This window comes from Podarcis melisellensis (genome assembly GCF_964234715.1).
Source record: "Podarcis melisellensis genome assembly, chromosome: 5".
NCBI classification, from domain to species: domain Eukaryota; kingdom Metazoa; phylum Chordata; class Lepidosauria; order Squamata; family Lacertidae; genus Podarcis; species Podarcis melisellensis.
In genome coordinates this window covers 63,377,470-63,392,476 of record NC_138537.1, presented here as the reverse complement: position 1 = coordinate 63,392,476, position 15,007 = coordinate 63,377,470, and the positions used below count along the sequence as shown (strand labels likewise).

The 15,007-nt window shown below is 44.4% G+C and overlaps 1 protein-coding gene across 4 annotated transcripts in view; it reads left to right on the top strand.

The window, feature by feature from the left end:
- Positions 1-12,078: 12,078 nt before the first annotated feature.
- TBC1D12 (TBC1 domain family member 12) overlaps positions 12,079-15,007 on the top strand; it is a 45,577-nt gene continuing 42,648 nt past the window's right edge. For 2 of the 4 annotated variants that reach the window (XM_081912371.1, XM_081912370.1), the window contains exon 1: positions 12,157-13,050. In XM_081912371.1, coding sequence (XP_081768497.1) covers positions 12,272-13,050 — 779 coding nt within the window. In that variant the 5' untranslated portion in view covers positions 12,157-12,271. Of the gene's footprint in view, positions 13,051-15,007 lie in introns of all 4 variants that reach the window. The other 2 variants (XM_081912372.1, XM_081912369.1) reach the window with 2 other exon arrangements.

Here is a 15,007-nt window from a genome sequence, read left to right as displayed (position 1 = left end):
AGTCAAACCTCATGCTGCCATTTTTTAACCTAGCTAAGCTTTCCAGACAATCTGCAAAGACAGTCCCAAGGGCAATGCATTGCAATCATCTAACCAGGAGGTTTATCTAATGTGCATTCCAAATCTAAGGCCTAATTTCTTTTAATCTTAAATATGCAATCCTAATCTAAGGTCTATAACCCCTTTACTTTTTATTTCGTAAGAGATGTTATTGAAATCTAATCAGAAGCTTTAAAAAAACACACAAACCACTGATAAAATATTTTTATAACATCACAGCAAACAAATTTAGAAGAATAAACTGTTTCTTAAAATAGTGTTTTTTGTTTTCTGTTAGGCTAGATATATTGTGTACTCTCAGAAACACAAATGTAATGTATTAAATATGCAGGAAATGAGGCTTTGCTGATAAGACTAATAAGTATTGTAATGCAGACTGCAGCACTGTTCTGGGAAAATTTAATCACAAAGAATTTATTTTGCAAAGCAATGGGTTTATTATGGCCCAGTTAACCTTTCTTCTAATTTTAGAAGAAAGTGCTGCTGTTTTAGGACTGGGAGATGCAAGGAAAGTGCAAAAAGGTCATTTCCACAGTGCAAAGTGAGTGCTTGATTATAACTGATCAGAGACCATGTCCATGTCCTGAGGATATATTCTGATTTGCTTGCTGGGAGGTTATATGATATTGTGCCAACCAGTTGCTATCCCACACTTTCCAATGCATTTTCTCATCACTTTCCTTGCTGCAAAGTGACCTATATTTGGGGAGAGGAGTGGCTTTGTTGTGCAAGAGTGCCAAATCAATTTTTTGATTGCACAACCTAAACATGTTTGTATGTGATTGAATCCCAGCCAAATATAGTGACAATCTGGAAGTGCCCAGAATCTGCAGAACAGGGTTAGCTCAAACATTCTAGGGCATGCTGCCTCTGACCATGCCCTAAGCCTGTGCCTCAGAAACAATTCAGATTAGACATGGCATCTCATTGAATGATCCCCCATGCGAAAGAGTTCCCTTCAAATAGAAAACGAGCATGTCAAGGAGAGAGCTAGGCCTGAACCCTTTCTGTGGGGTTTAGAATTCAGTATGCAGGAAACATCATTTGGTGGAAGAGCATTCCATCATATAAGGCACCATCTGCAATCTGATGTGGTACATCCTAGAGAGGACCAGCTCTGGGGTTATGGGGCCCCTTGGCAAAGTGTGGGGGTGCCCACTTAGGTGGACTACCTAGCGCTGACTGTGGGCCCCGAGAAACTACTATTTTAAATGTCCTACCATGCTCCCTAGTGATGCAACGTTGGGCATCCCAGAGCATTGTGGGAAATTTAAAATGGCCTCCTGACACCTAGTGCCAGGGACCCTAGCTAGCATCAGCTCAGGTGCATAGCTGTCAACTTTTCCCTTTTTTAAAGGGAAATTCCCTTATTCCGAATAGGTTTCCTCTCAAGAAAAGGGAAAAGTTGACAGCTGTGCTCAGGTGGGTCCTGTCAGGTGCTGGGCCCTGGAGCTACCCAAGGGCGTTCATAGTGAACCTGACCACAGAAACAGGTTTATTACCTCAGCGAGAATTAGGTTACTGTCTCCACCTTTTCTGGTAACTACTTTCACCATTCATCATTACTTACAGGTCTCCTGCAGCAACTCTAGTGCCTTTTCCACTCCCATCAAGAACGTGGGAGGGAGAAAACTAAGGGTTGTATCTAAGCTCTATTCCCAGAAGACTCATTTAAAATAATGGGCACAAGCTACTCATGACCACCCACTGCAATGGGTCTACTCTGAGTGGATCTCATGGAGGAGTCAACCCACTATTACATGACTATTGCCAGGGGACAGGATTAACTATTTAACGGCCTGATCCTGATCCACAAGCCTTTGCCAACATGGTTCGTTCCAGATGTTTTTGATTGCAATTCACCGCCAGACAGCATGTGCTCATCCCTGCCTCAAAACACAGAACAGCTGTAAATGGAGGTATATGCATGCATGCAGATGAACATTTTGTTCAACCAAACGATTTCAGGGGAAACGGATAAAGCACAAATTCTCGAATTTTGATTTTTGTTCTGTTTACTCTTTGATACCTTCTGCACCCTTGACAGCATTGAAAACGCGGAAATGCAAACAAAAGGGAAAGTGCAAATCTCAAAAGCTAACACTAGGTGGTGCGCTCAGCTTTATGAAACACTCCCGATTCTGGCTGCAGGGTCGTCCCTCGAAAACCACTTCTCGTGTTAAATTAGTATTCTAGTCTAAGCAAAAATAATTCTTTCTTTTTTTTAATGCTCGCTTCCTCTTGGTCTTGTTAGAAGACAAACTGAAGTTGCAAAGCATTTTGGACAAATACAAGAGGTAAGGAGAAAAAGTATATCTGGTATGAGTAATCTCTTTTAAAAAAAAGTTGTAAAATTGACTTTAGGCATTAACATAGAATGTTGAAAATTGCCTTGCAATTATATATGATATTGGGTGCAGTTTCCAGCTTGAGCTTTGAGGAATAGTAAAAAATAATATCAGCCTAATGAATAAATATTTTAGATAAATAAATACTTCCTCATATTTAGGAAACATTTAAATTCTTTTATTTTATTTATAACAATCCAGGATTTGGCCCACCATTTTCATGAAGCTTCTAAACTGCTTTTTCAAAACAGTTGTCAGAAATATGTTGAAGTGCTGCTTTAAAATGCTCTTACTGATTTTTTTTTTTAATTGCGAGTTGTATACGCAGAAGTGAATGTCTGTGCTGTAGGATTTCACCCTAGAAAATAAAAAAAAATATTCTCAAGTAACTAGGTCTCTCCCATGCACCCATCAATTCCACGATTTAGACCAATTGAATTTTTTGTTCCATGCATGTTTATTGAAATTAAAGTGCATAGTTTTAGCAGACATACATTTACCTATCTAGTAAATAGTCCAATGTTTACGGCATTAGTGGTGGAAGAACATGAGATAGTCATGGGTGTAGCCAGGATTTATGTTGGGGGGCAGGGGACAGAACTGAATTATTTGTGACACAGTTGGTCAGTTAACTATTTTTATTGATTTACTTTATTTAGAGTAGGCAACTGCCCCCCATGCTATGCCCATGGAGACAGTTAAACCACCTGACAAGCATATTATTGAATTTCATATACAGGGCTAGTATATCTGCAGTATATACCTACATATACCAATGTTTTGCTATTACATTGTTTAAAAGCTTTATGTCGCTTTTTCTCTCTCTTATCACTTAGTTACTGTAAACAGGCTGTTCCTCTGAGGGAGTCACCAATGAGCTATAGAAGGACACAAAATATTCTGCAGTGACAAAACTATAGTAAGTGTCCCTTGAAACTGCCACACACCCACACCCATTTCTAGGACCTGAGATTCCCCCTCATTTTGAGTCGTCTCAGCTTATTATATTTCACAACTGAGAACAACGGAGAGGTTCACATGACACCCTGTCACATGACACTGCTGGTGTAGACCAGTGTTTCCCAACCCTGGGTCTCCAGCTGCTTTTGGACTACAGTTCCCATCATTCCTGACCACTGGTCTTGCTAGCTAGGGATGATGGGAGTTGTAGTGCAAAAACAGCTGGAGACCCAAGGTTGGGAAACACTGGTGTAGACAACACTGAGCAAGATGGACCAGTGGTTTGACTTGCTATAAGGCAGCATCCTATATGACTCCGTGCTGGGAAGTGGTTCCCATATTTTAGAAAGCAACATTGTAAGATTGTCATATGCGCCCTGTTCATCCTTTACTTGCATGTGGTTCCTCTGCTGATGTAGGAATGGGCCATATTTCTGCCTTTTCCCATCTCATATGTGCCACATTGCTTGGGCTATCTCCATCCTCTCAGTGGTTCCCAACCATTTTTTGGCCATGCCCCACCTAACCATCTCTAAAACCCTGATCCCGCCCCCCAGTGACATATAATTCTTACTATTCAATAAGTGAACTCCTATTCATGTGGAGGAAGACTAAAAGCCAATTAACTTGGTCTAAGCAAGCTTCCAAATTGCCCCCCTTAAAAAATCAAATTGCCTATCTGTGGGGCGTGTGCCCCACATTGGGAACCATGGCTCTAATTATTAATCTGGGGGGGGGGTGGAGATTCTTAAGTGTTTCTTTGCTGATGACAGCACTCAGCACACAGACATTGGCTAGTCCAGGAGGCAGGACATTGGAGACTGAGTCCATTCCTGTTTCATAACAGGAGTGTCCCACAGGTGAGAAAGGTGTGAATAAGCCTGTACAGATTTATTGAAAGTGCCTTTCCGTGGTAGCTGTGGGATTGATTCAGCCTGCGTGCATGTGCAACCTCACTGCGTGGCTCAGCTAAGCTCCCCTTAGGTGGTTGGATGCCACGCTTCCCCCAGGAACATTTGGCTGTGATGTAGACACCAAGCACGAGGCCGTATTAGTAGCGGGCCCAAATTGCTTCCTGCACGCAGCAGCTGCCTTGTCGAAATAGTTCAAAGAAGCCTTCGTGAGCTACTCATCTTGCAAGAAGGCGTCCTTTTGCCTCTTGCAACAAGGAAGCACTTCCTATTGCCCAACACAAACAGAGCGATCGTTCCTCATGTGCCAGAACCACTCCTCAGCTGAAGGCAATAAAAGAGAAGGCGAAGGATTGCCTGTGAATTGGTGGGACTAAAATGAAATCAAACCCCACAGTGCACCAAACGGATGAAGAAAGGGCAAAACATTTTGCTAAGGTTTCTGTGCCTTTAGTAGCTGGTACCGAGTTATTTGGAGAAAAGACAGGGTAAAAGTGTAATGAAACAGTGCTTTAAAAATAAAAGTGTTGAAATCAAATAAAAATATATTCGAAAATTGTACTATCAAAATGACAACCCCAGGATCACTGGTAGGGATTGGAAGCAGCTGTGACGGCTTGCTTCAGGGCACTCACGTGAATTAAGGGGCTGAGCAAGCTTTGAAGTGGGAACTTCTGATTCACAGGTCATGTGCTGCTCAGCCACTGTGCTGCACCAGAGCCATCCACGTGTTCAGAGCTTTGCAGGGCTGCTGTCGAGCTGAGCAATCCAATCCAGCTGTTTATGCAGAATAGTGAAAGAGGCCTGGGAATCCAGCCCGGCTCACAGCCAGGCAGCTTTCCAGGGTGCTTTGAGGCACGGAATTGAACATTATTGAGAGCAGTCATTTTATCTGAACAAAGGAACTCTTTGATCCCCACCCCCCATTCCAGTCTGCAAACAATTTTATTTCCTTTTATTACTTGGCATGGAGCATGCGATTAGTATAGGAGATCTGGCAAAGTTTAAAGACTTGCCTATACGTTAATACAATTTTGCTCTGAATAAATAGATGAAATGAAACCTCTGAGACTTATTCATCTGTCTCTGTATGTTAAGGAGGGGATTTTTATTTGTACTGGAAAAGTCCTGCAAAGACTAGGTTTGAAGGAAACTGACAATAACAAATAGCCTTTACAGATAATACATTAGTTGAGAAATGACGGTATTACTGTGACTCTTTGGCATCTGGAGATATTGAAGTCTGTCTTCCCTTTCAAGGCTGTGCTCAAACAGACATTTGTGAGGCAATTCTCCTTCTAGCTGGGGCAGCCGTTGACATTGATGTATGCAAAGTGGATGAATGGCCATCCCAACTGGCAGACCAGGCTCTTTCAGTGGTTGCTTCTCTGAATGAGGTGTACCCCATGGAGGAGGTTTTTCAGCGGTGTCTCCATGGCTGTGGAATGATCTCACAGAGATACAATTACCAGAAGGATTGGTTGTTAAACCACTCTGTGAATTACAGCTGTGTCAGGGGATTGGGAGACTTCTGACAGTTCTCAGCAAACTACAGTTCCCGTCTTTGGCAGAAGCTGCGACTGTTTAAAGTGTTATGCTGCTGCTTTAAATGTATAGTGCAGATGGGGGTCTCTGCTGGTTTTGCAACAGCAGACTAACATGTGGATACCCCTCTGGAAACTATATATGCAGGGCTTTTCCCCCCAGCTGGAACTCACCAGAACTCAATTCTGGCACCTCTCAGGTGGTCACCATTGCAATTATAAGAGAACAAGGGAGTTCGTGGTGAGTTCCAGCGCCTCTTTTTTTAAAAATTATTTTTATTGGTTTTACAAATATAAAGTTATAACCATGAATCAAAAAGTATATCCATATAAAGAGATTCATCCAAATCTCAGGACTCCCCCCCCCCCATGGGGTCCCATTATGAACATTTAATACTGCATATTTTTCTCTATACTCCAACTTTTATATCAGACCATATTATCCATGGTAATTTTTAAACTACAAATGAAATCAAAATCCTGCTAACGTTTCCATCTGCTTACAGTGGTCTCCTAAATAGCTTATAAATTTTCCTCATTCTTTTATAAAGTTTTTATCCTCTTGGTTTCTGAGTTTACCAGTCAGTTTTGCCATCCCGGCATAGTCCATCAGCTTGGTTTGCCACTCCTCTCTGGTAGGGACTTGGTCTTCTTTTTATGTATGGAACAACAGTCGCCCGGATGTTACTAGCCTAGAGAGGGAAAGAAGACCAGCACCTCTTTTTCTATAAAAATAGCATTGCATATATGTAAGTTGCTGCTGCTGCTGTTGCTGCCGCCGCCGCCAGTAAAACAGTGAGGTTTCCTTTTCTGCAGGGCAGCTTCTAATTTAGGACATGGAGGAAACAGCTTTGATAGAAATGGTTCCAGCAGCTATCTAGACAACACCAGCTTCCTTTGGGGTCATTGTCATTTTAAAGAATGGGTAAAGAAGAGTAGGGAAGCCACATAGGGGAGCAGCGTGAAGGGAATTAAAATTCATGCGAGAACTTAATACTGTTGACTTTACTAGCCTTGAAATAGGAACTGTGTGTGTTGTGGTATCATTGTACAATGCAGACTGGATCCTGCTTACAGACACTATTGTAATTAAAACAATCAATAATAAATGAGCTCAATAGGTTTTGGTAATTCAAGGTGGGCATCTAGCAATATCTCTGCTAGCTTTGCTGAAATACTGTTTTTGGAAAGGTTTGTGAAAGACAAAGGGTATCCGGCATGCATATTTGTGGTACGACAAGGTTAAAGTTCATAAATCGTTCAAAAACCATATTGTCAGAAGGGCAATTTTTATGGTCTGGTCAAAATATAAAGACTTATTGGAGAGTAAAACTCCGAGGTGGCTCTCACCGATGGAGGCCAAAGCACGTAAAAGACTCAATATGGAGGCCCACTGGCCTAAATATTGGGAAATAATTGAAAAAATTGGAGATAAATGGAGGTTGCAGAGTATGGAAAAGTTAAAAAACAAGGTGCGAGATTGGTTGCATTATGCTCAAATCCAGGAAGTTTTTAAAGCGGACAAAAAAGTGGGTTTCCAGGAGGAAAAATCGAAACTAGAGACAGAGTTGCTTGAGCCAAAATCTAAGTTAATTTCGAGAATGTACAACTTGCTGCTTAAATGGAATACACAGGATGAGATTGTTAAATCCTCCATGATAAAGTGGGCGCAGGACTTGGGGCACAACATTATGTTTGAAGACTGGGAAAGGTTATGGAACACCGGAATGAAATTCACGGCATGTAGTGCCTTGAAGGAAAATATTATGAAAATGACATACCGGTGGTACATGACCCCAGTCAAGCTTGCAAAGATATATCACCTGTCTGATAATAAATGTTGGAAATGTAAAGAGGAGGAAGGGACATTTCTACACCTCTGGTGGACCTGCCCGAAGGTGAAGGCCTTCTGGGAGATGATACATAATGAACTAAAAAAGGTGCTTAGACTCACCTTACCCAAGAAACCGGAGGCCTTCCTCCTGGGCATGGTAGACCAGAGGGTGGCTAAGAAAGATAGAACTTTCTTTATGTACGCTACTACAGCAGCAAGGATCTTGATGGCAAAGCACTGGAAGACACAAAATCTACCCACACTGGAAGAATGGCAGACGCAGCTGATGGATTATATGGAACTGGCTGAAATGACTGGCAGAATTCGAGACTCGGGAGAAGAAGAAACGGAGGAAGTTTGGGAAAAATTTAAGGACTATTTGAAAAAGCATTATAAGTTGTATGAATGTTAAAAAATGCTTCTCTCTAGGAAATTATAGCTTCAGTATCGGTAAATCTTTGAATTGGTAAATAAGGCACAACAAGACAGAAGTGGTGTAATGAAATAATTTTATTGTGTTGAAACTAAAGATTAATGGATTCGGATTGAAATGTTTAGAGACCAGATATCACGATAAAATGGAAGATATATTATTATGTTTAAAATAAGTCAACAAATTGCTGAGGTTTTGGTTTTACAGAGAATGCAGTGTCCGGAAGATGGGGGGAGTCCACTAGATTTATGGAAACATGTATTTGGAATTTGAATTTTGTATATTATAAACCTAATAAAAATTATATATAAAAAAAAAGAAAGACAAAGGGTATCCTTTTAAATATAAGCTGCTCTGAGTGAGAAAGAAGTAGCAGCTTGATGGAGGAGCTCTTATTTGAGTGTGTGATGGGACACCAGGGTTCCTGGGTTTTCACCTGGCCATCTAAGTAGGACCTGGTAGGCACCAACCAGGCAATGGCTCCTAAGGAGAACACATTTGGACATTGCCTGGAGACTTCACCTATGGGAGAAGAAGGGTGGGACAGGAAGGAGCCCAGCTGTTGTACCTTAGGCAGAATGAAGGGTGGGGAGACAGGGAGGCTATAAAATGCCTCAGGGAGAGGGAAGAAGGGGGCAGAAGTTCAGTGGAGATCCAGGGATGAGTGTGGGTAAAGGAGATGATCAAATAAGGCTCTTCCACACAGTCTTTGCTTTGCTGCTGGATACGGCATACCCAAAGCCTATGATTACCTAGCATCTACCCACCCTACTCCCTGGGTATAGGAGCCCTGGATTTAAGCCTGCCAAGGGCATTAAGGTAGACTACACCTGTCTTCTTTGGTGGGGTGGGGGAGAGAATTTTCATTGTGAGGATCCTGACTGTCCAGGGGGTTTGGGGACCTACTTCTGAGGAGACTTGATTGTAAAAAAAAAAAGGTGGGGAGACTTGGGACACTCCATTGTAAGAACAGCACTGAAGTAGGTACCTTGGAAGAAGAGGTCTGCTAATGGGTTTATTGCTGAGAGCATACTGGGCCCTGGGGGAAAGCAGATAATGCGAAGCAACATTTCTGAAATGAAGTCTGACGTACAACTGACCAAATGTGAGTTGGTACCTTCTTTGACTCCCTTTGCTAGTTGTGGCCCATGGAAAGCATGGAAGGTGCCTCTTCCCCAGCAATACGTAACAGTGTTAGCAATTTGGTCTTGATCTTAACTATCGTCATACACAATTAGTTGTGCACCGCAGCAAATGGCTGTAGACACCAGCAAGCACCTTTTGCATTAAAGGTGTATCTAGCCTTTTAAGTGGGTTTTGAATGATTTGTAGAATGGTAGGCATGTATTAAGGTGCATCATGGATAAATGGGTGTGTGTGTAAGGGGGCAGGGAGATGGAGAGAAGCGTAATCCTCAGTAGACAGTGCAATCCTATGAATGTCTACTGAGAGTAAGTTTCCTTGACACACTCCCAGTTTAATGTGCAGTCTGAGTATGGTATTTCCAGATCTGTAAAAATAAGATAGAAAGAAGGAATCTTGAGGATCATCTAGTTCAGGCACCCCCAAACTCAGCCCTCCAGATGTTTTGGGACTACAACTCCCATCATCCCTAGCTAACAGGACCAGTGGTGAGGGATGCTGGGAATTGTATTCCCAAAACATCTGGAGGGCCGAGTTTGGGGATACCTGATCTAGTCCAACCCCCTGCAGGAATATGCAGCTGTCCTATATGGGGGTTGAACTTGCAAACTTGGCATTATCAGATCTACACAAACACTACTTCCCACTTACAGCTCCCAGTTAAAAACTCTCACATATATCCTCATTGGTCTCCACAGCAGTCTTTTTCTGGGAATTGCAGCTGTGCGAGGAGAATAAGGGTCTCTCAACAACTCTCAGCACCCTTAACAAACTACAGGTTCCATGATTATTTGGGGGAAGCCATGACTGTTTAATACGTATACTGTAGTGCAGATGGGTCTTAACAATGGAATTCTATGTATATACATTCAGATATAAGTTCTACTGAGTTCAATGATACACCCATAAAGGGATGAGGTGTGTGTGGATTTTCAATTTAATTTGTATTTAAAGGTGAACGTATGAAATTTACACTTTCCAAAGCAATACAAAGACTGAAACATGACCATTTTTTGAAAAGTTGCACTTATCTGAATTTTGCAACACAGTTCTCCATCCATACTAAAGTGTGCTTATAAATACATACATTAGTGAAAATAACTTACCAAAACACATATTAGGGGAAATGCTTTGTAAAAGTGTGGCTGTTAGTGTCATTGGCACTAAAATGCTGATGAACTGAGGACTTACGGTAACTTAAAAAATGCGAACTGATGTGGAAATGTGGAGAACTGGGAAAATGAGAACTGCAGGAAACTGAAATTGACATATTTCGCTTTCCACACTCCCAGGTAAGTCTTTGCAAAGGACTGCAGCTTAATAGAATTAGCCCTTTGGAAGTTTTATCTGAATGTTTCAAAATTACCTGTGAACTATTTAACTTTCAGATGGGGGTACACTATGACAAGTTTCATCTGGAATGTACTTTCGTGGCTGAGTTACAAACCTGTGGAAACAGTGCACTGTAACATTAAAGCCAAACGGCTCCTGAATGACAATGTAGGAGATGCAACACAGGGTAAGAAAAGTTCTTAGATGAAGTGTAAACAAAATAATAAGGGTGACATTGAGTTTGTCACACAAGATTGGCTGTAGACAGGATAAACTTGTTTTGGCCTCTCTGCAACAGGATACTCCCTGCAGTGTTAAGTTATATGGGGAATACTGTATGTTGGCCTGTTATCTTGAGTAGCATGCCCCTTTCTCCAAAGTATTTGCTTTTATACTACAAATGCAATATTCTTCTAGAAAAAAATATATTAAAGAGGACTGAACCCATTGGGTCAAATGGGCTCAGTTCACTGTCCCAACATGACAGAATGGATGAAGCAATTCAGAATGAAGGTAAGAGGATTCATGTTTTGATTCCTTCCAGTGTAAAACAAAACATTCCCTGTAAGCAGAAAACCAGACAGGCAGGGAGAGGGTTATGCTAGAACCTTTATTTATCCTTACGATAGGAGTTTTGGTTTCTAACTGCAGGGGATTTCATTACACAGGGTAGCTGGGGGCATCCAGAAATTGTAACCCCAACTTGAGTTCTGGTACAGTGCATTTTACCATCTCACTGCCTACATAGGCAAAGTTCTTTTGATGTTAGCAGGAGACGCTTGAACACGTGTCTTGGGCTGGATGCAGACAAAGCCTGCAATCATTTACAGGCATTCCTGTGTTCTACGAACACGCAGTACTTCCAAGCACTGGTTTGCACTTTTAGTTGAGGTGGGGCTACACGGGAACTTAGTGGAGCAAGTCAGTAATTTCTTAAACTCCACGGGTGGGAACTACCCGTGCTTGTACTCAGAAGCAAGTCCTCTTGAGTTAAGCAGGGTTACGAGGGCAGCTGAAGCCCAGCCAACCTGGGTCTGGATCCAGCCCCATACCGTAGCACGTGATACCTGACGCCGAAATCAATGGGCTCCGGTGGCTGGATAATGAACTCTGCAGAGGGAGACTAAGAAGCAGCTGACACCTTGCCTGTCACCCGGGATAAAAAAATGTCAGAGGTGTGTGTCCCTTCCCGGCTACGCACGCGCACTGCGAGTGGAATACGGGAAACAGCGCGAGGCTGCTGAGCTGCCCCAACGGGCTGGTTACCAAGAGGGATATGTAACAATACCGTACCGCCCTTTGTTATAGGCGGGAGCCTTAGATGATATACGGTAAACCTGCGAGCCTTCCATCGGCCCGCCATGGGCGTCAGAGGGCCGGATGTTTACAAGGCGCCACTTCCGCGCCAGCAACGTCGTCTCTATGGTCGGCGGCGATGACCGCCGAGAGGCCCCCGTGCGCCTGCGCGAGCCGGGCCCCCTTAGGCCGCTCCTGCCGCCACCATCACCGTAGTCGGCTGCGTTGAGCGGGACCGGCTGGTGGAGCCGAGGAGCGCAGCAGCAGCCGCCGGCGCCCCGCCCCGTCGGTCCCTGTGCGCCACCGTGAGGGGCCGGGCCGCCTCCTCCTCCTCCTCCCCCTGCCCTTCCCCGCTCCCCTTCCCCGCTCCCAGCCGCGCCGCTGGCTCCCCGGGGGTTCTGCGTCGGCAAATGGTTGGGCCGGAGGATGCCGGAGCTCAGGGCGGCGCATCCTTGCTTCCCTCGGGCCGGGAGAAGGAGGAGGCGGCGTCGCCGGAGGAGGAGGCGAAGGGCGGCAGCGGCGACGACGACGACGCGGAAGCGGACGGCAGCCGAGAGGGCCCCGGGGCCCGGCTGCGCTGCTACCTGGCCGGCAAGAGGCCGCCCAACGGGGACGCCTGCGGCGCAGGGAGGATGACCAACGGGGACGCCGGCTTCCTCCTGTCGCCGCCGCCGCCGCCGCCTCCTCAGGGGGGCACGTCGAGCCCCTCGGAGCCGCCGGCTTCGCAAAGCACGACGCTCCACAACGGCGGCTGCGCCTTTTTCCTGCCGGTGGCCCAGAGCGCGGTTGCTCTCGAGGAGGAGCCGCCGCCGCCGCTGAAGAGCTGCGGCCTCGCCGCCGCCGCCCCGGCCATGTCTCCCTCGCCCTCCTCCTCCTCGTCGTCCGCCTCAGGGAGCCCTTCTCCGGCTTCCGAGGAGGCGGAGAGCCTGGCCTCCCCGTCGGCGAGGGCTCTCCCGTGCCTGCCCTCGCTGGCTTTCATGGACATCAACCTCAACTCCCGCAACACCTTCGAGGTGAGCCGCCGACGCAGCGCCCCGGAGCATTTGCAGCCGCCGCAGCAGCCGCCGCCGCCCGCCCTCGCCTCCGGCGCCAATGCAGCTCCCGCCGCCGAAGCCGGCTCCGAGCAAGGGGACCGGGCGAAGCGGCTGGGAGGCCTCGCCACCTCCAGCTTCGCCGAATTCTTCACGAGGTGAGTGACTCACGCGGCCGCTCCCCGGGACTCCTGCGGGGAAAAGGGGCTGCCGCATGCGGGAGGAGAGCGTAACCTTGTAACTTAATAGGAGAGAAAACCAGCCGGAATCCCCCTCCCCACCCGCTCTGGAAGCATGCTTTGAAACGGTGCCGGAGCTGTCATTTTAAACCTCTTGCTTGAGAGTTGTGGCCATTACGGTCAAGGTGTCTTGACTCTGTATCCCTTCAGATCCATTACCTGCAGTGCACTCTCCCAGGTGTGCTTTTTTGCCCACCCCCTTCCCCTGGCTAGTATAATTGTAGCTTGGTATATCGTTAAGTCTTGTGAAGCTGATCTGCAACAAGAACTCCTTTTTAAAAGTTAAAACGGTTGTAATAACTCTTTTGGAAGAGGAAAGTAGCAGTGGCCAAGGTATGCTTAAGCAGCCTTTGTGATGGACCTGTTTTTGATGAGAAGATTTTAAAGATGAGGGTGTGGGTGTGTAAAGAACCCTCATAGATAATTTGCCCTTGTCTTACTGAGCTCATGGGTAGCCTAAATCCAAACTGTGGTCAGTCTGGCATAGTGGTTAGATTGTTAGAGGAGGCAGGGGGAGACCCAGGTTCAAATCCCTGTTCACCTAGTGACCTCTGCTCACTGGGTGACCTTGGGCCAGTCACCACATCTCAGCCTAACCTACCCTGCATGCTTGATGAGGATAAAATGGAGAAATGGGAGAACTGTTTATGCCACCTTGAACTCTTTGGAGGAAAGGTGAGGTATGAATGTAATGATGCAGTAATAAAAAACTTTTTTTTGGTATCTTATTTAATGCTTATACATGAAGGATGACGTTTTCTATGATGCTTTTGTCTCTACTCAATTGAATCTATTTGACTAAGCATGCAGAAGCATTTTGTGCTTTTCAGCTTCACTAATCTATTTTCTGAACTGAAGACTACCATATCAACAAGAAATTGTGATAGCGTTCTGTGCAAGATGTCCTGCTAAATAGTTGAGTCTCAAGTTGTTTGCTTTACTACACATATCATGTTGAATACTAAAGCTGCCTCTTGTTGCATCTTTTCTCCTATGTTTGATTAAATAGTTGTTTAGTTAGAAGAGAAAGGGAAACAATTCAGCGTAGTGATACTGTACAAACATTTATATATTGCTCTTTAGTAAAATATTGTTCTCAGGTGTCACAAAAGAGGAATGTATCATGTACTTGCCCAAGTGTACACTGCTCTTTGTGGCATCTTTACATGACATACCTTGATAAACAGAATCATAGAATCACAAGAGCTGGGAGGGATCACAAGGGTCATCTAGTCCAGCCCCCTGCAGTGCAGGAATCTTTTGCCCAAATAACTAGCACATGTTTGATTGGGCTTGTCTAGTGCCTTTGCATTTTTCTGGAGTGACTATCCAAGAACAGTTGAGTAGCCACTGGGAGCAATGCTTATTTTGTCTAATTAAAATGCTAATGGAATTCTAATGGAATCCTGCCTTGTGCATATTTTGCTGTATAGCAATTGATTATTTCCCCTTATTAATCTTTGCTTCATGTGAATTTCAAAACTTAACTTTATTATTTTTATAATAATGGGGAAGATAATGTTCCCTTTGTAAGCCAGCTTTGATTCTTTTTTTTTTCTTTTTTCTTTTCTGCAAGCAGAAATGAGATGTTCCAAGTTGAACAACTGTTAGCCAAGAATGAAGTAAGGTTTTGTGGCTATGTTGTAGCCTGGACTTGAAGAATCAACGCATTTTTATACATAGCTGGTTTCTCTGGTCACAATGATGGAAGACTTGATGGGTATTGGGATTGAGTGGAATGCAAGTAATATACCATTTTAAATTATTCATTTCTCTGATGGGGTTTTAGTTCTCTCATCTGCCAGTTTTCAAAAAGCCTCATTTGCTTCCTGGATATTGAAACTAAGTCTTAGTACTGATTGTTTATGGCAGATAC